The 22415-nt window shown below is 40.1% G+C and overlaps 5 protein-coding genes across 7 annotated transcripts in view; 4 read left to right on the top strand and 1 right to left on the bottom strand.

The window, feature by feature from the left end:
- Positions 1-122: 122 nt before the first annotated feature.
- The window catches only part of LOC126788605 (cold-regulated 413 inner membrane protein 1, chloroplastic-like), a 131635-nt gene continuing 109342 nt past the window's right edge, over positions 123-22415 (bottom strand). For all 3 annotated transcript variants that reach the window (XM_050514613.1, XM_050514614.1, XM_050514615.1), the window contains exons 2-7: positions 1711-1898; positions 1476-1613; positions 1273-1368; positions 1012-1076; positions 546-615; positions 123-462 (exon numbers count right to left, since the gene is read on the bottom strand). In XM_050514613.1, the coding sequence (XP_050370570.1) occupies positions 285-462; positions 546-615; positions 1012-1076; positions 1273-1368; positions 1476-1613; positions 1711-1880 (717 nt within the window). In that variant the 5' untranslated portion in view covers positions 1881-1898 and the 3' untranslated portion in view covers positions 123-284. The remainder of the gene's footprint in view (positions 463-545; positions 616-1011; positions 1077-1272; positions 1369-1475; positions 1614-1710; positions 1899-22415) is intronic.
- Positions 2748-5509, top strand: LOC126785880 (cation/H(+) antiporter 4-like). The gene is made up of 3 exons (XM_050511546.1): positions 2748-3023; positions 3123-4160; positions 4361-5509. The coding sequence occupies exons 1-3, from the start codon at positions 2748-2750 to the stop codon at positions 5507-5509; spliced, it is 2463 nt and encodes an 820-aa protein (XP_050367503.1).
- On the top strand, positions 6940-13015 carry LOC126785878 (pre-mRNA-processing factor 39-2). Its single transcript, XM_050511543.1, is given in 12 exon segments — positions 6940-6982; positions 7099-7172; positions 7257-7486; positions 7634-7801; positions 8240-8606; positions 8698-8849; positions 9616-9766; positions 9870-9986; positions 10311-10391; positions 10569-10718; positions 10859-12739; positions 12920-13015. Coding segments are annotated over 12 exon segments (3486 nt in total). The 5' UTR covers positions 6940-6963.
- LOC126788599 (60S ribosomal protein L5-1-like) lies at positions 13893-14983 on the top strand. The gene has a single exon (XM_050514606.1). It carries the CDS (start codon positions 13964-13966, stop codon positions 14864-14866), a length of 903 nt encoding a protein of 300 aa, XP_050370563.1. The 5' UTR covers positions 13893-13963; the 3' UTR covers positions 14867-14983.
- On the top strand, positions 16863-18047 carry LOC126788601 (60S ribosomal protein L5-1-like). Its single transcript, XM_050514607.1, has one exon. The coding sequence runs from the start codon at positions 16929-16931 to the stop codon at positions 17829-17831; it is 903 nt and encodes a 300-aa protein (XP_050370564.1). The 5' UTR covers positions 16863-16928; the 3' UTR covers positions 17832-18047.

Below are 22415 nucleotides of genomic sequence, written 5' to 3'. Positions count from 1 at the left end.
ATAATGTAATATCATAAATGCCTTGGGTACAATTATGTTTTTGTACATGTAGAAAGTTCCATTATAATGCAATATTGTAGAATTTGCACATTATGAATAATTCAGGAACAGAACTCCAGAAGAGAGGCAACACTAGTTGACAATATTTCCTTACATTGAAAAAATATGAACACTGAGAACTTTATTCATCTTATACATATTCAGAAAGAGAACATAAAAGGTTCAGCAGTTATGCCTGATCTCAAGCTTTCAAACTCTAGATGATCACTACTTTACTTTCTACTTTACATGAAAGTCATAACAGTAGCAAGCAAAGACATGACAGTGACACAAATGATGGCTAAGGTTGCAACAATTGAACCTCGGTCAAATGATTGATTCAAGCTTCCAATGCCTGTGAAATGCTGAAAAGCCACATATCCCGCAATGACTAGAGAAATGATAGCACCTTCTTGTCTTCCCCTGCCAACGGGACATATTGAAACACAAGACCTTAGAAAGTTACACAACGGTCAAGATTGGTGTAGTGAAATTTGTATCCTTACCTTAGGTTCATAACTTGGTATGGAGCAACAATCACCAGGAGTAATGCTACTAATGGCAATTCAAGTTCCACTGAAATAGAGCAAAAAGAGACCATATAATCAGGATGGCTAGTTGAAGCTATAGTAATAAACCCCTCAAACGTCAAATTTAGAGCAGAAAACAAAGACTTCGATAAAAGCAAACTACAGAGGGACCTAGAAATTCATTTCACTGTCTGAAAACTACGGTCAATAGTATGAAAGGTACGATCAGAATCTTTAAATACTGGTGAATATATGCATGTTCATAAGAATGATTCCCAAAAAAGGTATCTTTAAAAGTAAATTGGATGTTTCCACTATCCATAAAGTCAACAAACCATGCCGAAAATAGAAACTTAGAATCAAGAACACCAACAAGATACTCTCCACCTATGTCTACCGTAGCACTCAAACCAAGGAATGAATCAAAGGAGAGAAGACCTACCAGGAATGAAGAAGAAGAGGCGAACGAGAAGCGCTAGAAATGCAGTCCAGAAGCCATATTCACCCCTGCAAGCCAAATCAGTCATGTACATGTCAACCAAGTCAAGTCATGCTTTTATCGCCTCGAAAAAAAAAAGGCTACCTTGATTCAATAGATACCAACACAACACCAAACTTAACAATCAAGCAACCAAAAACGAATAACTTCTTCAAAAATTCAAAAAAAAAAGAAGAAGCAAAAACAGAAGAAAAAAAAACTCACTTAATCCATGTGGTGAAGCTACCAGGAGCTTGAAGAGCAAACAATGGCACCAGAAACGATTTCTGCACAGCTGTTCCTTTCACAGCCAACAAGATCCTGCAAATCGAATAACAAAATTGAACCACAGACCGAAAACGATATTAAAATTGAAATAGAAAATAATAATCAATTTCTTCATGAAAAAAAAATCTAGAGTTTCTTACGCAGAAGAAATGGTGGCGATCCACTGGATAGTATGGACTGAGAGAGGCGCAGCGTAACAAACCGTAGTCATTCCCCTCCTGCTGTCCTTCTTCTTCTTCATCATCAACGTCGAGTCCTCGCTTCCGCTAATCGAAACTCTATACAAACAAAACGAATCCAGAGCTTCGAAATCAACCACTGTATTTATATATATAGTCCAGTCCAGAGCTCGATTTCGGAAATTACGAAACTAACCTCAGAGGATTGTACCGGAGCGAGCCAACGGCGGCGGTGGCGCGGGGGGAGAGCTTCGCGGCGCGGACCTGAAGCAGCCGCGGCTGAGATACGGCGGAGACGAGCTTGGAGGTGCGGCGGTGGAGGGAGAGAGTGTGTGCTGACGTGAAGGAGAGTGAGAGGCTCGCCATTGTTGCTCAGAGAGAGAGAGAGAGAGAGAGAGAGAGAGAATTGGAGAGTGAGAGTGTGAGAGTGAGAGAGTATGAGGAGGCCAGGATTTTATTTACGGGAATGAGCAAATACTCCGGCAAGTAATTAGGATCCACGTGGTGGGTTTGCGGGTCTCCAAAGTCGGATCCATGGAGGAGTCGGTCGATCAGGTCGGATTTTTTTTAACGGTATTCTAAAGATTGCCCAAATTTGGGATGGATTGAAAATGACTTCAACGTCACGGGTTACCTGATCATTATTGTACGTCCATTTCTCAAACTGTTCATTCACGCACAACTAAAAAGTAAGAACAATGTTGATAAAGCTAGGAATAAAGCGTCAAAATTCGATAAAAATGTTGGAATAAGACAATATGATCATAAGATTTTAATTTATACAAAGCCATGATTCACGTAAAATAAAATGGGTAATCATCATACGTGCAAATATTGGTTATGTTGATCGATGTATTTTAAGACTGACAAAACAACCTAAACAAACAAACAAATGTAACCATGTATTATGTATACGTGTAGCTTTGTTTTTATGAAGAAGAAAAACTCACAACACAGTTGCTTTAATTTTGTTAAGAAGGAAGCTTCTTTTTAAGTTTGATCTTCAGTTGGAGTCAAAGACTTTGATAATTGGTAGCAGCTACGGTTAGTTTGTTAATTTTCTTGCTAATTACGCCGGTAACACGGGTATAACAACATCGGTAATTAACAGGGTATAAAGTCGCTTATATATTCTGCACCTCTACAAATCATTAAGCAATAGCTCGAATACAATTGAATCCGATTGAGACTAATTACTTCTTGAGGATGAACAACTCGATCGATCAATCGCTCATGTCGCACAATGTGTTCGGAACATTCATTACGGAGATTCCTCCAAGTACTATATGTATGGATCTTCCACCTCCCGTTAATTCGGTTGGATTATGGAACAGATCTGAGCATGAGGTCTTGAATTTGACAACTCCTTTCCTGAGCTACACTTTTCCAATTCCAAATCGTTCAATGCCACTGTTGGAATTAGAACTGACTCTCATGTACGTCCTCACCCAGTTCTCGTTTTTCTTTCTCAAGATGTTTGGCCTCTCTAGCTTTATCGCTCAAATTGTGGTACGTACTTACATGCATGCAAGCATACTGTACGTTCTAAATAAGCATACCCTTACAAATACTAAGTACGTACGTTGTTCTTTCTGTTTCTGTATGCAGGCTGGAATACTCCTAGGTGATGTGGGATTTCATCAAATTACAGAAACGAAATATCTTCAAAATCCCATGTTTACCTTTACCAATCAAGAAATACTGAATCTTATAGCTTTGTTTGGATATACGCTCTTTCTGTTCTTAATCGGAGTACAAATCGATTTGAGCCTAATCAGAAAAACTGGAAGAAAGGCCGTGTACGTTGGAGTTTCAAACTTCCTCGTGCCTTTGATGGTTGGCATGGCAGCCGTTCTTTACTTTCACCTTAACTGGCCATTAGGGAACGGACAAGTTGTTCAGCTTTTATTTGCTACAGCTATCCAGTGCTCAACTACGACTCCAGTCATTGCTTCTCTCCTTAATCAGCTTAAGATTCTGAACTCGGAACTTGGCCGACTTGGATTGTCTTCTGTACTCATCAGTGACCTACTTTATGTGATCGTCGTTGTGTTCGGATTTACTGCTAAGAGCGTGGACTTTGATCTTTTAACAGGTGCACGAAACTTAGGCGTATTAGTGGTTTTTATTCTGATTGTTATCTACGTCTGTCGCCCAATTATGGTTTGGATGATCGAACAAACTCCTAAGGGGAGAGTTGTGAAGAACACTTACGTGTTGTTCATCATGATAGCGTTTTTGTTCTCCGGGTTGATTACACACTTGTGCGGTATGACTGTTACGGCCGGACCTTTTATCCTAGGTTTGGCTGTGCCTAGTGGACCGCCATTAGGATCAACATTGGTGAAGAAGCTCGACTTTATCACCAACTGGGTGTTCATGCCGGTGTTTGTAATAACATGCATGATGAGGGTTACTGTACGGCTAAATGGAAACGAGTACGGAACAGTGCCGCGTGCTCACTACTACGTATTTCTCGCAACCGCAATCATCATCGGTTTAGTATTTGTCAGCAAATTTTTCGCCTCTTTGGTGCCTGCCTTGTGTTGCAAGATGCCTATTAGAGATGCAATGGCACTTGCTCTCATACTAAGCAGTCAAGGTGTGCTTGAGATGGCCGTGTACTCTTTGGCTCGAGACACTTGGGTACGTATATCTTGTATGTTTGTTTATACGTACATTCCCTATCTAATAGATAGGTTCAGTGTTTTGGAATTCACAGTAAAAAATGAAAACCAAAAACAAACAGATCGAATGCATATTTGATTACATAATATCTTCGATTAGTTTCATATATTCGATGCTGTTCTATAATTTTGATCGAAGATTTTACGATATATATGCAGGTTATAACTTTATCAATGTATGATGCTCTGGTTTGTGGCGTGGTAGTAAATGCAATCATCATCCCACCCTTGGTAAAACGATTGTACGATCCTAAGAGAAAATACACAGGCTATGAGAAAAGAAACATGTCGAATTGCAAACCTAATTCCGAGCTTCGGATCCTCGCATGTGTCACCAGATCGGACAACACTCCGGCCATCATTAACCTCCTTGACACTGCATGTCCGACACAAGAGAGCCCGATTTTTGTGTCCGTCCTCCACCTCGTCGAGCTAGTCGGCCGGACCACTCCGATCTTCATTTCTCACAACAAACAAAAGAGAACCATCTCCAACTTCTCCTGCTCGGAAAATGTGATCCTCTCCTTTGATCATTTCCAAAGGGACAACGCCGGAGCAGTGAACGTGAACATGTTCACGTCCATTACGCCAGCACAGTACATGCACGACGATATATGTACCCTCGCGCTTGACAAGCTCACATCACTTATAATCCTCCCTTTCCATCGGAAATGGTCGACCCTAGGCTCAAATAGTACAATCGAATCGGAGAACGAGAAAATACGAGCAGTGAATATCAGCGTGCTTGAAACAGCGCCCTGTTCAGTTGGTATTCTTGTGAATCGTGGACGCATAAAAATCTTGGAGCCCGTCATGGAATTAGAGATGTTTAAGGTGGCAATGATTTTCTTGGGAGGAAACGACGACAGGGAAGCACTCGTCTTCGCCAGACGCATGGCCAGGGACTCGTGCATAAGCCTGACGGTGATTCATTTGCTTGATGCAGTCGAATGCGAGGGGGAGGACGACGACGGCAACAAGTTCAACAAAGCCAAATTGGAGAAGCTTCAGGAGCGGGAGATGTTGAGGTATATGAACCTGAATAGTGGGAACGGGTACGTGAATTATGTGGAGGAGGTGGTGGAAGACGCAGCGCAAACGACGACGAAAATTAGGTCATTGCTGGAAGAAGATGAATACGACTTGTTTATTGTGGGACGACGATACGAGGTGAAGAGTGCTCAGACATTAGGACTTGAACAATGGAGTGAGTTCCCAGAGTTGGGGGTTATCGGAGACTTGCTAGCCTCCACAGACACGCAGAGCAAAGCTAGCGTATTGGTGGTTCAGCAGCAACAGCAAAAATGACCATTAATTGGGGATTGTTCGTTTCGTGTACATCTCCTTTCTCATAGATATGTCCATCAATTTAGCAGACTGCAGTAATGGAACCCTGGCTCCGTCCCAGCTGAAAGGACCGACTCGGGTTCCAGTTTAGTGTCTTAGGGATAGAGCAACAACAGCAAAATAATACTCATCGTCATCGATTATATCTAGATAATTTTATATATACGTACGTACTGTGTAGATGGCAAAGCCATACCCAACATGAGCTCTAAATAATTGAATGTATTTATCAATTTAATTTTACTGGTGAAGCAAAATGTTACATTAGACCTATGATCGACGTGACCTCACCTATATATTTGCAAATGTTCTCACGATTACCTAGTGATCATTGATCAAACAACCATTAAATTAGATTGAACACTAATTAAGACCGTTGCAATAGTTATTTGTTCGTATGTGAGTCTTGCCTTCTCAAGAGATCGTACTAAATGATATTCCGTTCAATCAATAAGTGAATCAAGAGAGAAATTGACCATTCTCTAACGATCGAATTCATTACTACCACTCAAATCTCAACTATTTTTTTCTTGATTGAGAAAATAAATGATTAGTAACGCATTTGTACCCCTCGGTCCGATTCCAGTTGTTGCAGAACTCTCTCAAGACTTCTTACGTAAAATAGAGCATGAGAGAAACTAATTGTAAACGAGTTCTCACATATAACTAGTCTGCCTAGCCATGTCTTACACAACGAGTTCTCAGTCTACATTTTTAGGGGTGGGCACAGGACGGGACAAGACGGGACGGGACAAATCTCACATTCATATGAATTTAAATAAAAATTTATATTTTTACTTTTTCATTAACAAATTAACATTTAATAATGAAACTTTAACAAAAAAAAATGCATATTATGTTCAAAATATTATAATTTATCATTATTATTTGAGTTGATATAATTTTAGAGTTATTAAGAACATAAATTAGTTCTATTTTGATACAAATATATAAGAATTTTTAAGTTTTCATTAAAAGTTGGACGAGACGGGACGGGACGGGACGAAGCGTGATAAAAATTATTCGTCCCACGTCCCATCCCAATATTATGAAACGGGACGGGACATACGTTTTTAGACCTCCCATAGTCTACATATATCGATAGCTGATTGAAGCCGATTAGTTGGTGATTCACACATGAAATATATATGAAATTTTTTTTAAACTATTTTCGTAATTTCTTTTTGTACTATTTAATCTGCAACTAAAATCTAAACCTTAAAAGTTTAGATGATGTCGCCGTAATAATAATTTACTATTTTAATTTCTACCCAACCGTGGGCCTTCCCTTACATTTAAGACTTGGGCTAGGCTGATATAAACTACGCCTGCCCATAGTATGTTACTCTTCTTCTTCTTCTTCACTTCTTCTGTTTATGAGTACGAGCTGCAATTCCGTACCAGAGACTGAGCCAATGGAATCGGAGACGCCAGGTAAGACACACACAATCTCTCTCTCTCTCTCTCTCTCTCTCTCTCTCTCTCGTCACTAAAATTGAAGCATTCCGATAAACCAGAGCCGAAGCTTTACTCCTTCCTTTTCTTCCCAGGTGAAATCCCCGGAGCTTCGCCGGACTTCGATCACTGGACCTCGCTCATCTCGCAGATAGATACTTCATCTCCCGTAAGTCAAATTCGCTTCCTCCTCCTTCTCCTTTAGTTCAATTTCTCATTAGTAATTTTTCGCTCTTTCAAAATCTTACGCCAGGATGACGTAGACAGAATATCTACAGTGTATGATCCCTTCTTGGCGGAGTTTCCATTGTGCCATGGATACTGGAGGAGGTACGCTGACCACAAGACGCGTCTCTCCTCCATTGACAAAGTCGTTGAGGTCTTCGAACGAGCTCTGCAGGCTGCAACCTACTGCGTTCCTCTGTGGCTCGACTACTGTACCTTCGGTATGTCCTTTTTCGAAGAACCATCCGATATTCGCAGGTAAATGTATGATGACTCCCCTCACATTGATGCAATGTAACTTATAATTTAGGTCAATTTTACCTGTTTTAGTTGTTGGTGCTGTACTGTAAGTGAGTTTGAAGTATTGGATATATTTTATTTGTCGATGTGAAATTTTCGGTGCAGATTATTTAAGAGAGGCATGTCGTTTGTTCGGAAGGACTACGGGTGCTACACTTTGTGGGACAAGTACATTGAGTTTGAGTATTCTCAGCAGGAGTGGAGTTTACTGGCGCAGATTTACATCCAAGCTCTTAGGTTCCCTACCAAGAAGTTGCACGTTTACTATGCGAGGTACATATAATGCATTTACTGATTCAGGCTATGAATCATGTTAATGTGTGTGTATAGGCTGTTTTATCTGAGATAGAACCTGATAAACCTTGATTCACTCATTTGGAGTTATTATTGTTCCGTGAAAGTTACTGCATGTTGACATAGTAATAGTATGGTATGGTGAACAAGTTTAATTAGCAACTCAAAACCAGCAGTAGCTCACCTTCTATGTGTCATCTCCGTTTTCTTTTCCTTGAATTTGCAGTCGTTTGGTCTGTGGCTTTCACGGTACTCTATTTGCATGGGATTGACAATCTGCACGTTCCTTCATAATTGATTTCTATGAATTCTATCACAACTATATCTCTTTTGCTTTAGTATTTTGTCGTTTTGTGTCTTCTATTCGAACCACATAGATAGTATTCTTACGAGGGATGAGTTTTATGTTTTCTTCAGTTTGAAGAAGTTGGCCATCTTGTTTAAAGAGGAGTTGAAAACCCAGAGTAATTCTATTTTGGATTTGCAGTCAGAAGGTGTATTTAAAGATGATGTCCCTAATTTTTATGGAGATAATGAAATCTCTCTTGTAGTCAAAGACCTTCTGAATCTAGAAATTGGCTCAGGAAGGTCTAAAGCGCTGCAAAGATACATGTATATCGGGAAACAGTTGTATCACGAAGCATGCAAGCTTGATGAAAAGATCAGTAATTTCGAGACCAATATAAGGAGGTCTTACTTCCATGTGAAGGAGCTTGATGCTGATCAGTTGGAGAATTGGCATCACTATCTGGACTATGTTGAGATGCAAGGGGATTTTGATTGGGTATGGTTTTGATGATGTTCTTCTGCATATGCAGCCTTGGCCAGATGCCTTTCTTTGATCAATGCTGAACCCTTTCCTTACTTGAGTGCAGGCGGTGAAGCTTTATGAGAGGTGCTTGATTCCCTGTGCTAATTACCCTGAGTTTTGGATGCGTTATGTGGATTTTATGGAAATCAATGGAGGAAGAGAGATTGCAAACTATTCTCTTGACCGAGCAACCCAAATATATTTGAAGGTATTTTTGTTCCAACCATGGATTGTCATGCTTATAATTTAAAGGTGCTTAGTTCTATGTTTCATTCTAAATTCTTTCAATAATGTCTTATTATAATTCATATATATTGCAACAATATTTTGCTTCAACATTTCTACTGTTTGGAATAGGTTGACTGATGACTAGCACATTTGTGACCTTTTATTGTTATACAACATATATAGATTAGCTCTGGCTCTGTCAAACACTATGGGCGTAAACTGAAGCATTTTAAATTCTTAGTTTAAATACATACTGTAGTCTGCCTGGCAAGACAATAAACACCCTTGATAAATTACAGGATAGTCTTAAATTGTTGACAGTTCTTTTTGCTGGGTAATCATAATGAGCATACTCGATGTGTGATAAAGATGAAACCTTCCCATTGTGGAATGGGCTATCTGAGTTACCCTATCTTAAGAAAATTTGAAGACTTTTGGAATATTGAAAATAAAAATAATAATAAAAAAGATATGACAGTTGGGCTTATAAAGGGCTTCCCAAAATACACTCCAAAACTTGCTGCCTAAGTTTTTTCCTTTTTCTAGTTTTTTCATCATATATTGTTCTAAAGGCTGCTGAGAACAACTTACAGAGTACTACTAAATTTTCTATATCAGAATTCCATTAGCTCCCGTGTGACAAATTTATGCCATGCTGAAACTTGCTTTATTGCTGCTTTCTATTGGATCCCTTGACTGACTCGCTTTGTACATGGCTGGGGATGTTTATGGCCATGATCATATAATCGTGCAGAGTGTCGGTGATTCATCTCTTGAATGCCAGGTTTAAGGAGCAAATAGGAGATGTACTTGGTGCCCGTGCAGCTCTTCTTCAATGCAATTCAGTGTCGGATACACACTTTGTTAAGAATGTTATCTTAAAGGCTAACATGGAAAGACGCATGGTATGCAATACGATCTTTCATAATTCAAACAAAAATGACCTGTATATGTTGTTAGATTAAGAATCAAAGCTGACACATGTTATTGCCTTTCCTACATTATCAGGGAAATTTCACAGCAGCTTCTACTATATTCAGAGAAGCACTAGCAATGGCTGCAGAGAAGAAACAGTCGCATACTCTTCCTATTCTATATGTTCACTTCTCTCGTCTTACATTCATGGTAGGTAATTAGTGAACAAGGAAATGTTATTTTCCTGTTCTACTTTTTGTATGTGTGGCACCATGTTTTTACAAATTATGCCTTCGTTTGAAAGAATCAAGTTGTTTGTTTTTTTGTTTTAGGTATTCTTGTTTGATTTTGAGATCACATATGCTTAAATTTGGAAATAAAAAATTAACCTGCAACTTTTTAAGGAAGCACATATCTGAATTTAGATTACATCCTTGTCGTGTTTGCGTTGTTCTGTTAACATTTGAGTTTTTGAATTATTTCATTGCCCCTGAGAGTGATGTGGTTATTGACTTCTTGCTTTCTATTTTAAAGATGACTGATAGTGCGGATGCTGCACGAGATGTCTTGATAGATGGCATTAAACAATTGCCTCACTGCAAAGTACTTCTAGAGGTACCTCTATTCTTTTTGTATTTATTCATGAATAATAACATTTTTGAGATCTCACACACCTATTGTTGATATGCTCAAGATTCTGAACCCGATCTTCAATCTATACCCCAGTGTAGTAAAGCATTGCCATATTATGATAAACCTGTAACCTTTATTGAAAAATTAATTTTTCTGCAGGAGTTGATAAAGCTTGCAATGATAAATGAAGGGAAGCAACACTTAAGTATGATAGACTCTATTGTAGCCCATGAAATATCTCAGGAATCAGGAGTATGTAATGGTCTGACTGCAAAAGATGCTGAGGATATTTCAAGCTTATTTTTAGAGGTCAAATTTCTTTGAACTTATTTGTTCGGTAGATGCTGTCATTTTTAGTCTCTATACAATTTGCTCGACCACCTGTTGAGTTAGTTTATTGTATGCCATCTAATTCCTCTGATTCCAACTTTTATATATGATGCGCACAGTTTGTTGACCTATGTGGAACCATCCATGAAGTAAGAAAGGTGTGGACTCGGCATGTACGAATGTTCCCCTCTTCCATTAGGACAAGTTCCTTGGCTCAACAGTCTGCCTTTAACGTTTCTGATTGGCAAGCTACATTCACAAAGTCTTTGAATTTGCCTAGGGAGAAAGAGGAAACTTCTGCTATGCCTCAGCAGCCATCAAGAGATTGTACTTCTGACTCCATGATTAAGCTCCCATTACAGGATGAGGAAATGTTATCCCCAGAAAATCATACTAAAGAGTGTGGCCAGGATCCCATATACCAGCTATCAGACCAGACAGCGCTATCAAAACAACCCGAAAATTTACAAGAAAGATTGCAGCATACATCTCTGGAAGTTTCCAAAGAGCAGTCCCCAGATAATGTACCAGAAGCAAATATGTCCTCCACCGTAGTAGAAGTGAATATGGTATCACGGGAAGTATCTGACAAAGCCCTAGAAAATGCTCCTGTAGCAGAAGTGAAACAAGTATCTCGTGAAGTTTCTGAAGAGGCTACAGAAAATACCCATGTGGCAGAAGTGAAAAGGGATTCTCACGAAGTTTCCGAGGCCAGAGAAAATATCCCTGAACCAAAGGGGCCATCTGTAGAATTAGGATTTCAAGTTGCTGAAGGAAATGATTTGATAGAATCTTTACAAGAAAACACCATGGGAAGCAATGTTGATCGAGAGTGTGATACGACTGAACAAGACCCAAAGCCACTGTCTTTGGAGAGTCTTTCTTTAAATTCCCAGGAAAATACAAATTTGGATCAAATACTGTCCACTTCTCCCATGTCTGAAGCTTGTCCAGAAACATGTACTTCAAATGAAAAGAAGCTGGAGACTGATTGCAACTCTGAAAAAGAGTCTTGTATGCACAGCCGAAGAGATGCTAAAGTGTCAGAATCAGCTGGAAATGAAGTGCCCAGTGGTATGCCTATACCGGTGTTCCAGCCACCTGCAAATAAATATGGAGACCGGAGTGAAGCTAATCGTTCTGATAAAATTGGTAAAGTTTCAAAGTTTGGCTTTCAGATGCAGTTACAAAGAAAATCACAACAGCAGCATGTTCCTCCACATAAATACCCCCGAACTGAAGCAGGTCATCCAATGCCCGCAAGTCAAGGTCAGCCCTCTACATTTGCACCTTCAGAAAGTCAACAAATCCAGCAAGGTAGCCAGCAGGCGCAGCATCATAATCAGTTTCAAGTTGCAAATGGTCATGCTAATATAGAAGCACCTAATTCCGGCCCTATATCGAATGTACAACCCACCAATGATGCCTCTTCATCTCAGTCTCCGTTGCATGTCCAACCTGTCGCTGTCCAACCTGTTGCTACGCAGATGCCTCAGTCGACAGTATTAGGCAATGCACAGTATGCAATGCAAAGTACCCAAGCATATAATCAGATGTGGCAATATTATTACTACCAGCAACAGCAGCAGTTGTTATTGCAACAGTATCAGCAGCAACAACTTCAACAATATTATGTTCAGATGCAACAACAACAGCTTCTTTTCCAACAGCAGCAGCAATTTCAACTAACACAGCAACAGCTTCCTTTGCAACAACAACAACAACAACCGCAATCGCAAATACTAAAGCAGCTTCCTTTGCAAGAACAGCAGCAATTTCAACAACTACAGCAACAACTCCAACAATTTCAGCAACAAGTTCCTATGCAACAACAGCAACAATTTCCATTGCAACAACAATACAATCAGCAATTGCAGTCACAATAACAACATCCATTCTACATGCAGAAGCATCCACAGCCAGTCCAACAACAATCACATCTGCATGAACAACATCAAATCCCTCAGCCATCAATTCAGCAGAACTACCCCCACCATCAGGTATGACAACATAAATCTCTAATTCGAAATTATGCTTCTCCATCGTCAAGAAAATGCATGCTTTTACTGGAGCTCTTAGTAGCCATGTCTCGGCTAAATGTCAGAAAAACAATATCAGCAGACTGGCACTATCCATGTTGTTATAATAATCATAACCACCATGTTATCCGGGTTGTGTAGGATCAGGCAGCTGTACTAAGAAATTCAGATGTGCATGGTGGGACTGTCATATCCTCCTTATCTCCTCACACCCCAGTAGAATATCCGCAGAAGTGAAGACAGACCCATCTGGCTTTATATGTTCTTTCGAATTTGGAGAGGCATTCTCTATTTGAATGCAGTTCTTGTACAAAATTAAGTCCCTGAGCAGATATATATATATATATATATATATATTACCTTATGCTTTATTTGAGTTGCAATCTTAACGTCATTGCCCTTCCTCCTACAATGCAATGGCAGTGTTGATATGACTGCACGACCTAGGGCAGCTGCAGGTCTGCTCCATAACTTGATTTTCAGTTCAAATGCAGATCGGCTCCATAAACCGAACCTGATGGAATGGGAAGAGTACATTTTTTCTGGTTGTGATGCCATTGTGGTGTTCTCAGCTTCAATTCTTCTCATGAACTTGCACCGCTACCAGCTGCTCTTACTACTTCATCATCGTAAAATAAGCACTCTACCTCAAAAGCTTGCAACCGGTTGATAGACCGGAGGAGCCACTTGGCAGTCCACTCTTGCCTACCTCTTTACCTTGCGGACCCCTTCTCTGTTTCTCATTCTGGTCAGCACCGAGACTTACCATGATCGACAACATTTCTCAAACTAGGACAGGATACTTGAGCTTGAATATCTGCGTCCTTAGATCTTAACCAGTCCAAATACGTTTGATTAATGGATCACTAACATAAAAATGATCACAATTCACAACCCTACTTTGTTTCAGTAACATTGTTCTCTCTGAGATTGCATCATCTGATCATCCGATCGCGGTGATAATCCATTGGTGGTAATAGAGCTGAATCGCAGTAAATTTTCCGGAAAAGGAAGTAGAATTGTTTTTACCTCTCGTCATTTCCAGCTAATGCCCTTTTGGGCCTAGAGAGAGTACTTGAGTTTTGACCTAACCCAACACCCTCGTCACTCACCACACACTTCATAAGAGAGAGAGAGAGAGGCGCCGCAGACTCCAAAACCCTAGCCTCCTCCTCTCCTCCTCCAATGGCTTTCATCAAGGCTTCGAAGCCGCGCGCCTACTTCAAGCGCTTCCAGGTCAAATACAAGCGCCGCCGTGAGGGTAAGACCGACTACCGCGCCCGCATCCGCCTCATCAACCAGGACAAGAACAAGTACAACACTCCCAAGTACCGCTTCGTCGTCCGGTTCACCAACAAGGACATCGTCGCTCAGATCATCTCCGCCACCATCTCCGGCGACCTCGTTCTCGCCTCCGCCTATTCTCATGAGCTCCCCCGCTACGGCCTCAACGTCGGCCTCACCAACTACGCCGCCGCCTACTGCACCGGCCTCCTCCTCGCGCGCCGCACTCTGAAGAAGCTTGAGATGGACGAGGAGTACGAAGGCAACGTCGAGGCCACCGGCGAGGACTTCTCCGTCGAGCCCGGCGAGAGCCGCAGGCCTTTCCGCGCTCTTCTCGATGTCGGCCTCGTCCGCACCACCACCGGAAACCGCGTCTTCGGCGCTCTCAAGGGAGCTCTCGACGGCGGGATCGACGTGCCTCACAGTGAGAAGAGGTTCGCCGGATTCTCCAAGGACTCAAAGAGCTTGGATGCTGAGACTCACCGGAAGTACATCTACGGTGGACACGTGGCGGCCTATATGGGGACTCTGACCGAGGATGAGCCGGAGAAGTACCAGACTCATTTCAGCCGGTACATCAAGCAGGGTGTTGAGGCCGAGGCGATTGAGGAGCTGTACAAGAAGGTGCACGCCGCCATTAGGGCTGATCCTCTGGAGAAGAAGACCGCCAAGCCGGAGCCGAAGCAGCACAAGAGGTTCAACTTGAAGAAGCTCACCTATGAGGAGAGGAAGAACAAGTTGATCGAGAGGCTCAATGCATTCAACTCGGCTGCTGGAGGCGATGAGGATTCTGATGACGAGTGAAGATGAGGTCTATTTGCTTTGCTTGTTTTTATATTATGACTCTTAAGATAAATTTTTGTATTCCGAATTTTATGTTGTTTGAGATACTTGCTAGAAATGCTATTCCAGTTTTTGCTAGTCATGATTGAATGTGATTTGTAGCATAATATGTGTTATATCTTATGATGTGCGTCTGTCCTGTTTGTGTAGCTTGCTGGATATGTGATTCAAGTTTTTGATTAAGGGTTGTGTAGCCAACACCTTTTTTAATTGGTAGTGTCGATAGTGCTAGGGTCATTTGAATTTCCTTTTCAAGTTGATGATTGTGATAATTAGTGACGATGTTGGAAATTGTAGGTTTGTTCTCTGGCATAGATTTATGTTCATAGTTACTAAGTTGTGGGATGTTGTGCTCTTCCGAGTGCAGCCGGACTGTTTGGAAGTTTTGCTCTTAGTGGCTTGCTTAAACCATCCTCCCCTCCCTAACCCTTAGTTCATTTGGAAGTTTAGTTGATACCTTCATGTTTCTGTTATGTTGGAGAACATGATGTCTCTGTCTGTATGCGATTCAAGATTTGCATAGAGTTGTTTTTGTTTCTTTCTTTTTTTGCTGGAGTATCTCTATGTACCATGAGTAGTCATCCAAGATGTACAGGGAGCTTGAAGGGGCTGACTATGTATAGTTACATTGTTCTCTTTGAGAAAGTGTCTTAACAAATACTTTGGCATGCACCTCTATTCCATTATGCTTACGAATGATACCTGTTGGCTTCCTTTTTATCAAGTGTTCGTCTGCCTCCCTTCCTTCTTTTCTAGGCTGTCGTGTTTAGGGGTTTTAGTGTGTTGGCCCTGGCTAGTTCTAGCAAAGATTGACCATATCTCAAAATTTGGACCATGTAAAACTACACTTCTCACAAGCAATATGAGGATAGCAATTGTCATTTGAATCGTATTTAAGGCTCTCAATGCGCATTTGTTTCGCGGTACTACCCCGAACAAGCTTAGATAAAAACTGTCAAGGAATTCGGGTGGTGTTCGTTGTTTCTTCAACTAGCGAAGGTCGAGGCAAACCTGAACCTTAGATAAGACTCGCCCTTTTCTCTCGTTCACTCTCTCTCTTATGCATTCTCAGTCAGTTTTTGCTTCTCTCTGATCTCCTCTTTTCTCGCAATACCCAAGTCCCTTTTGCTCTTCTTCCCCATTTCCTCATGGCTCTCGATAAATCTTTCTTCATACTTGGTAAGAACTACCGGTTTTAGTGACAGAATAGATTTTGGTTTCTTCCATCCTTTTCATTTCAATTTTGGATTGAAGCCAACTGGGGATTTGGGTATAGTAGATGTGAATTGACGAAATTTGCAATTGGGATAGATGACTTTCTTCCTAACCCTATACGTAACGCAACGAAGAACAGAGGCTAAGTATCATGATAAACACATATCTACAAATCCACAAATCAAGATCACAAGTTGGAAAAGATTCACAACCCTAGCTGTACGTGTTTAAGCGCCAAGACTAACCAATAGCTTAGTTTTAAACCAAGGATTTGAAAAGCAAAATATCGAGCCAGTGAAAGCGTCGGAAATACATTGCGAAATTAGAATTCAACTTATAATACATTTAAAATTTAAATAGTTGAGATGCTAAAATGTGATTGAAAAATGAACGTAATGACCGATGAATTATAAAATTATAAACTAATTGTCAAACCGTAGTAATTCCCGAGTAATTATTCTATGTACCCATAACACCACTTGACACTGTCTTGTTGTGTACTCAGCCAATAATATTGTTGCATGGAGTGGTAAACATGCACGCGGTGAAATGAAAAAAGACTTTCTAAATGTGAGTAACAAATAAGAAACAAACACAGTAAAAATTGAATAAATATTATTAAAGAAATATGTCTAATAATTTTTCGTTAATTCCACAGTAGTTGTAATCTCTAAGGTCAAAAATACCCTTTTGAGCCTTGTGGGAGCATTTAGACCTAGCCCAACACCTCTCAGCACTCACCACACTTAAAAACAGTGAGAGAGCGCCGCACCCTCCTCTTCCTCTCGTCCCTCTCTAGGTTTCTCCAATGGCTTTCATCAAAGCTTCGAAGCCGCGTGCCTACTTCAAGCGCTTCCAAGTCAAGTACAAGCGCCGCCGTGAGGGCAAGACCGACTACCGCGCCCGCATTCGCCTCATCAACCAGGACAAGAACAAGTACAACACTCCCAAGTACCGCTTCGTCGTCCGGTTCACCAACAAGGACATCGTCGCTCAGATCATCTCCGCCACCATCTCCGGCGACCTCGTCCTCGCTTCCGCCTATTCTCATGAGCTCCCCCGCTACGGCCTCAACGTCGGCCTCACCAACTACGCCGCCGCCTACTGCACCGGCCTCCTCCTCGCTCGCCGCACTCTGAAGAAGCTTGAGATGGACGAGGAGTACGAAGGCAACGTCGAGGCCACCGGCGAGGACTTCTCCGTCGAGCCCGGCGAGAGCCGCAGGCCTTTCCGCGCTCTTCTCGATGTCGGCCTCGTCCGCACCACCACAGGAAACCGCGTCTTCGGCGCTCTCAAGGGAGCTCTCGACGGCGGGATCGACGTGCCTCACAGTGAGAAGAGGTTCGCCGGATTCTCCAAGGACTCGAAGAGCTTGGATGCCGAGACTCACCGGAAGTACATCTACGGTGGACACGTGGCGGCCTATATGGGGACTCTGACCGAGGATGAGCCGGAGAAGTACCAGACTCATTTCAGCCGGTACATCAAGCAGGGTGTTGAGGCCGAGGCGATTGAGGAGCTGTACAAGAAGGTGCACGCCGCCATTAGGGCTGATCCTCTGGAGAAGAAGACCGCCAAGCCGGAGCCGAAGCAGCACAAGAGGTTCAACTTGAAGAAGCTCACCTATGAGGAGAGGAAGAACAAGTTGATCGAGAGGCTCAATGCATTCAACTCGGCTGCTGGAGGCGATGAGGATTCTGATGACGAGTGAAGATGAGGTCTATTTGCTTTGCTTGTTTTTATGTTATGACTCTTAAGCTAAATTTTTGTATTCCGAATTTTATGTTGTTTGAGATACTTGCTAGAAATGCTATTCCAGTTTTCGCTATAATGGGATGTGAACCTGCTTGGTTTTGGTTATTTCATCAAACTACTATTCGATTTTGTAGTGTCACATGTGTTATATCATGTAATGCTGTGCGTCTGAGCTATTTGTGTGAATTGCTGGAAATGTATAACATGTCTTTGTTAGGGGTTGTGTCATTTGGCGTAGGTAGCTCATATTCTTGCGAACACCTTTTCTGATAGGCAGTGTCAATAATGCTGGTTTCATTTGAACTACCTTTTCAAGTTGATGATTGCGATTAGCGACATTGGTGGGAATGATGGTTACTAGGTTGTTTGATGTTGTGTGGGTTTTCGTCTCTGTCATATATTTGTGTTCTTAGTTACTAAGTTGTTGGATTTTGTGCTCTTCTGAGTGCACCCGAACCTTTGGGAAGTTTTGCTGCAAGTTGTTTGTCCTCCTCTCCCTAGCCCTTAGTTCAATTGGTGTGAAAGGTTTAGTTGATGCCCCCTTTGTTCTGTTATGTTGGACAATATGATGTCTCTGTATGCGATATAAGAATTGGATAGGGCTGTTGGTCAGGGTGTTTTCTTTGGCTGTTGTATCTCTAAGTACCATAAGTAGTCATCCAAGAATACAGGGAGCTTGATCTTACCCACCTTTTCAGTCGACAGATAAAGATTTTGGAGAAATGGTTTTCTCTGCATCCTTGTATCTGTCATAAAGGGATGTAGCTGTCTCTGTATTCATATGATTAAAAACAGCCCATATCTATATGATCAGTGATCATTCAGATCACTAGCTAACTGTTTATAATTTCACTGTTCTCTTAATGCCTGAAATTGATACATGTTTGCTCCCTATATTATCAGATCAATCATATGCATCTGCCTCCTTTGTTTTGCACACTTGGTTATCACACCTCCTTCATGCTTGGCTAGAGTTTTTTATGGTTTTCATTTAAAGGTACAAAGTAGAGGGCCTCCTAATTATCTTAATCATGTCATCTAACAAGCCTAAGGGTTAGCATGTTTGAACACGCTGAGTTTGAGCCCAAATAAATTAGAAGCATCACGCACCAATATTAGATAGAACATGTTAAAACTACAAAGAGAGACCAGCTTGATCAAAAGAAATATGCACAGCAGTTACTACAACGAAACGAATTCTCCACAGATCAGGAGTATGGCTTTGGTTGACATTCAGCGCAACCTTAGAATCTCCTACTAACAGTGGCTGGTTAGTAATAGAAAGGTGAGATAAACCTTCGGCCAACAAGAACGTGCATCATATCAGGGTTTTTACTCATTTGGTGCTTACTGTCACCTTGCGGTAATGTTCACAAAAGATCAGTGTAATTTGTCCTCAGTTTCATTTTATTTACAGTCTTGCCATCACTCTAGCTTCAATGATCCATTTGGTTCTCAACTCTACCGGAATCCCTTTTATAAATATAAAATAAAAATCCTCGACCAAAATCGTCCCGCCTCTCCTCTTCACCCTCAAAAATTACCCAAAACGTTTTCTTCCTCTCTGTCTCTCCCTATCTCCAGCCCATCGTTCTGTAGAGTTTGGCCTCCTCTAATTTGTTTTGATCGGTGAGTTATCCTCTGGGTTTCAATCTGGTCACCTTTTATTTTGCTGACATTTCGGTTGCAGTGGTTAGGGGTTGTGATCGATTTACTTTTAATTGAGATTTGAAATTCACTTTAAAATTTTGATTTGGGATTATAATTAGGGTTGGAACTATTGCTTTGGGTGATTCATTTTCTGTTGTTTTTTTTTTACAATACTTTTTTTTTGTTTCTATTGTTGCTTGGATCATTTAGTTGGAAGAATTGGTTTGCTTGGATGGTCTGATTGTTTTTTCTTTGGTTTTGTGTTATGTTTGAGGCTGGGAAAGCAGGAAATTGGTTTCGGTGTGCTCTTCTTTTCAGTTAGGCTTTCAATTGAATTTTATATCTTATTTTCCATTAAAGACCTAAGTTGTCATTCAAAACTAAGCACAATTTTACTTCTCCTTCTTCAATTTTTAACGTTTAATTCAACATAATTGTAAATTTATATTAAATAACTTTTAGTTTTTAGCCAATATCGACATCAGGAGAAGCTGATCGAATTGAGATCATTGATTGCTAAATCATAAATTATATGCACAAATGTGAAGATAATGGGAAGTACAAGAAACTACATTGATCAGAAGTAAGATGTGGTACTTTTGCATAGAATTGAGAATCATATATATTACGGCGTATCCATATGGTGTTTGTATAACTATGGCAAAGCTCACTAAAGATCACTCACATCCGTCTCAAACTTGCATGGTTTTTGTGCTTTTAAGCTTTAAAAAGATGAATGTTTTGTTCATTATTTGTAAGAATGTGGGAGATCAAAGTTATAGATACATGACTTGCAAGCTAAGTAGCACGGACACGGACACGAGTCCGTATTGGACACGATTCGATACGTAGACACGACATATATAAATGTTTTTGGACACGGACACGTGGTGGACACGTTAATTTAATATTATTTTTAATATATATATTTCTTAAAAAATAATTTATAAATTTGAAAGTATTTAGATATATATATATGTCAGTGTGCATTAAAATGAAGAAAACATAACTTGTTGAAATGGCTAAGGACTTGATCAGTATCTTGGATAACCAAGGTTCGAATTTCACCACAAGCATTCTTATTTTTATCACGAGTTTCTCTCTTTATATATATTAAAGTGTGCATAAATATAACAAAAACTGAATCTGTTTGAATGGTTGAGAAGTTGTTGGGTGCTTTGGATGACAAAGGTTTGAATCTCACCATAAATGCTTTTATCATGAGTTGGTGCGTGTCCGATTCAGATACTCGCGTGTCTATTACGTATTGCAGCGTGTCCGAGCCGTGTCCAAAGTCAGTTCGCGTGTCCGTGTCCGTGTCTGTATCGAACACGCGACCCAAATGGCGTGTCCATGCTTCATAGCTTGCAAGCCAATTTTGTAGCTCCAGACTATTATGTACCGCAAAGTGTCATAGTACTTATCTTAATCCTTCCATGATCTTAATTCTTTGTAGCAATTTCCTTTCAGCACACGGAATGATCTCTATATATGGACATGTTTCGTAGATACTAGATACTTATTATGAGATTAATTATGAATGTAAAATAGTGGTTTTAATTTCGATCGAAGACCGACACTTTGATTTAGGGAAAACATACAACTCCAGATATTAGCTATCTTAGCTACTGAGTTTGAGTTCTCTTTCTTTCTTTTGTTTTGAACTTATTTTTTGATTGGCAAAATTGCCAAAATACACTCTTAACTTGACTTAAATTGTCAATTTACACCCTGAATTTAGAAATGCGAAAATTTGCCTCCTCAACTTGGTAAAAACTGCCAGTTTGCATCCTCACCATTAAATTTAACATTTTTCATCCAATTTGTGGTCACATGTCATTCACATGATGGACATTTTTGTCATTTAATATTTATTTCATTTTTAATGATAAAAATGTACAAGGAATTTAAGTTTTGTACAATTATATTTGCTCACTCATTCACTTCAAGATATATATCTTTCTTGATAATTTTTTTCCAAAATAACAATACATAATTACGACCATAAGTGAAGAACTAAAACTAATTAATTATGTCTATAGTCTCTAGCAATCGTCAAGTTTTTACTTCCAAGGTTTTGTCGTTTCAGAGGTTTGAGTTTTGTCTTGTGTCCTTACTTAATTAGTTGATGATGAATGTTAAGTGTACTAGCGGGAAAAAAATATTAAGAAAAACAATCATGAAGTAAATAAGTGAACAAATATAATTGTGCAAATATTAAATTCCTTGTGTTTTTTTGTTATTAAAATAAATATATATTAAATAACAAAAATGCCCATCATGTGCATGACATGTGATCACAAATTGGATGAAAAATGTTAAATTTAACAGTGAGGGTGCAAATGGACACTTTTTACCAAGTTGAGGGGGCAAATTTTCGCATTTACAAGTTCGGGGTGTAAATTGACAATTTGAGCCAAATTCAGGGTGTATTTTAGGAATTTTGCCTTTTTGATTTATGAAAATGATGTAATCTCATTGAATGCAAAACTTCCAATGTTGGAAGGGGATTCAAAGTAGGAATAATTGAGAATAAAATGATAGCAATTTGGAGGCTTTTAGTTGCATTAAAAGAAATCAGGAGCAGAAACAATGGTAGTAATACTACAACGTTATATTTTGGTTGATCAAACGTCTATCTTTATATTTTGCTCCCTTCATTGAATTTTCAGTGGTATTAACCCCGCGGGCTTCATGCCTAGTAACATGTTATCTATGAAGATACTGTTCATTGTATGATCGCAATTAATGTAGAAAATAAGTGCACTTATGTAGAATGGGAACAAGAAGGTTAGAGAAATAGTCGGAATGCTGTCAATGATTGCAATTAAGAGTTCCGGATATAGAGCTTGTCTTCTGTGATATGTTCCGATTATTACCTGAATTAAAT

Source organism: Argentina anserina, chromosome 3 (genome assembly GCF_933775445.1).
Source record: "Argentina anserina chromosome 3, drPotAnse1.1, whole genome shotgun sequence".
NCBI lineage: Eukaryota > Viridiplantae > Streptophyta > Magnoliopsida > Rosales > Rosaceae > Argentina > Argentina anserina.
Note: the sequence above shows the minus strand (reverse complement) of the source record. Positions and strands in the feature narration are given on the sequence as shown.

What these genes read in the sequence shown, in the direction of transcription:
- LOC126788599 (XM_050514606.1), top strand. Translation starts at nt 13,964, where the DNA reads ATGGCTTTCATCAAGGCTTCGAAGCCGCGCGCCTACTTCAAGCGCTTC.
- LOC126788601 (XM_050514607.1), top strand. Translation starts at nt 16,929, where the DNA reads ATGGCTTTCATCAAAGCTTCGAAGCCGCGTGCCTACTTCAAGCGCTTC.
- LOC126785880 (XM_050511546.1), top strand. Translation starts at nt 2,748, where the DNA reads ATGTCGCACAATGTGTTCGGAACATTCATTACGGAGATTCCTCCAAGT. An exon ending in GCTTTATCGCTCAAATTGTG is followed by an intron (nt 3,024 to 3,122) that starts GTACGTACTTAC and finishes TTCTGTATGCAG; the next exon opens with GCTGGAATACTCCTAGGTGA. An exon ending in CTTTGGCTCGAGACACTTGG is followed by an intron (nt 4,161 to 4,360) that starts GTACGTATATCT and finishes ATATATATGCAG; the next exon opens with GTTATAACTTTATCAATGTA.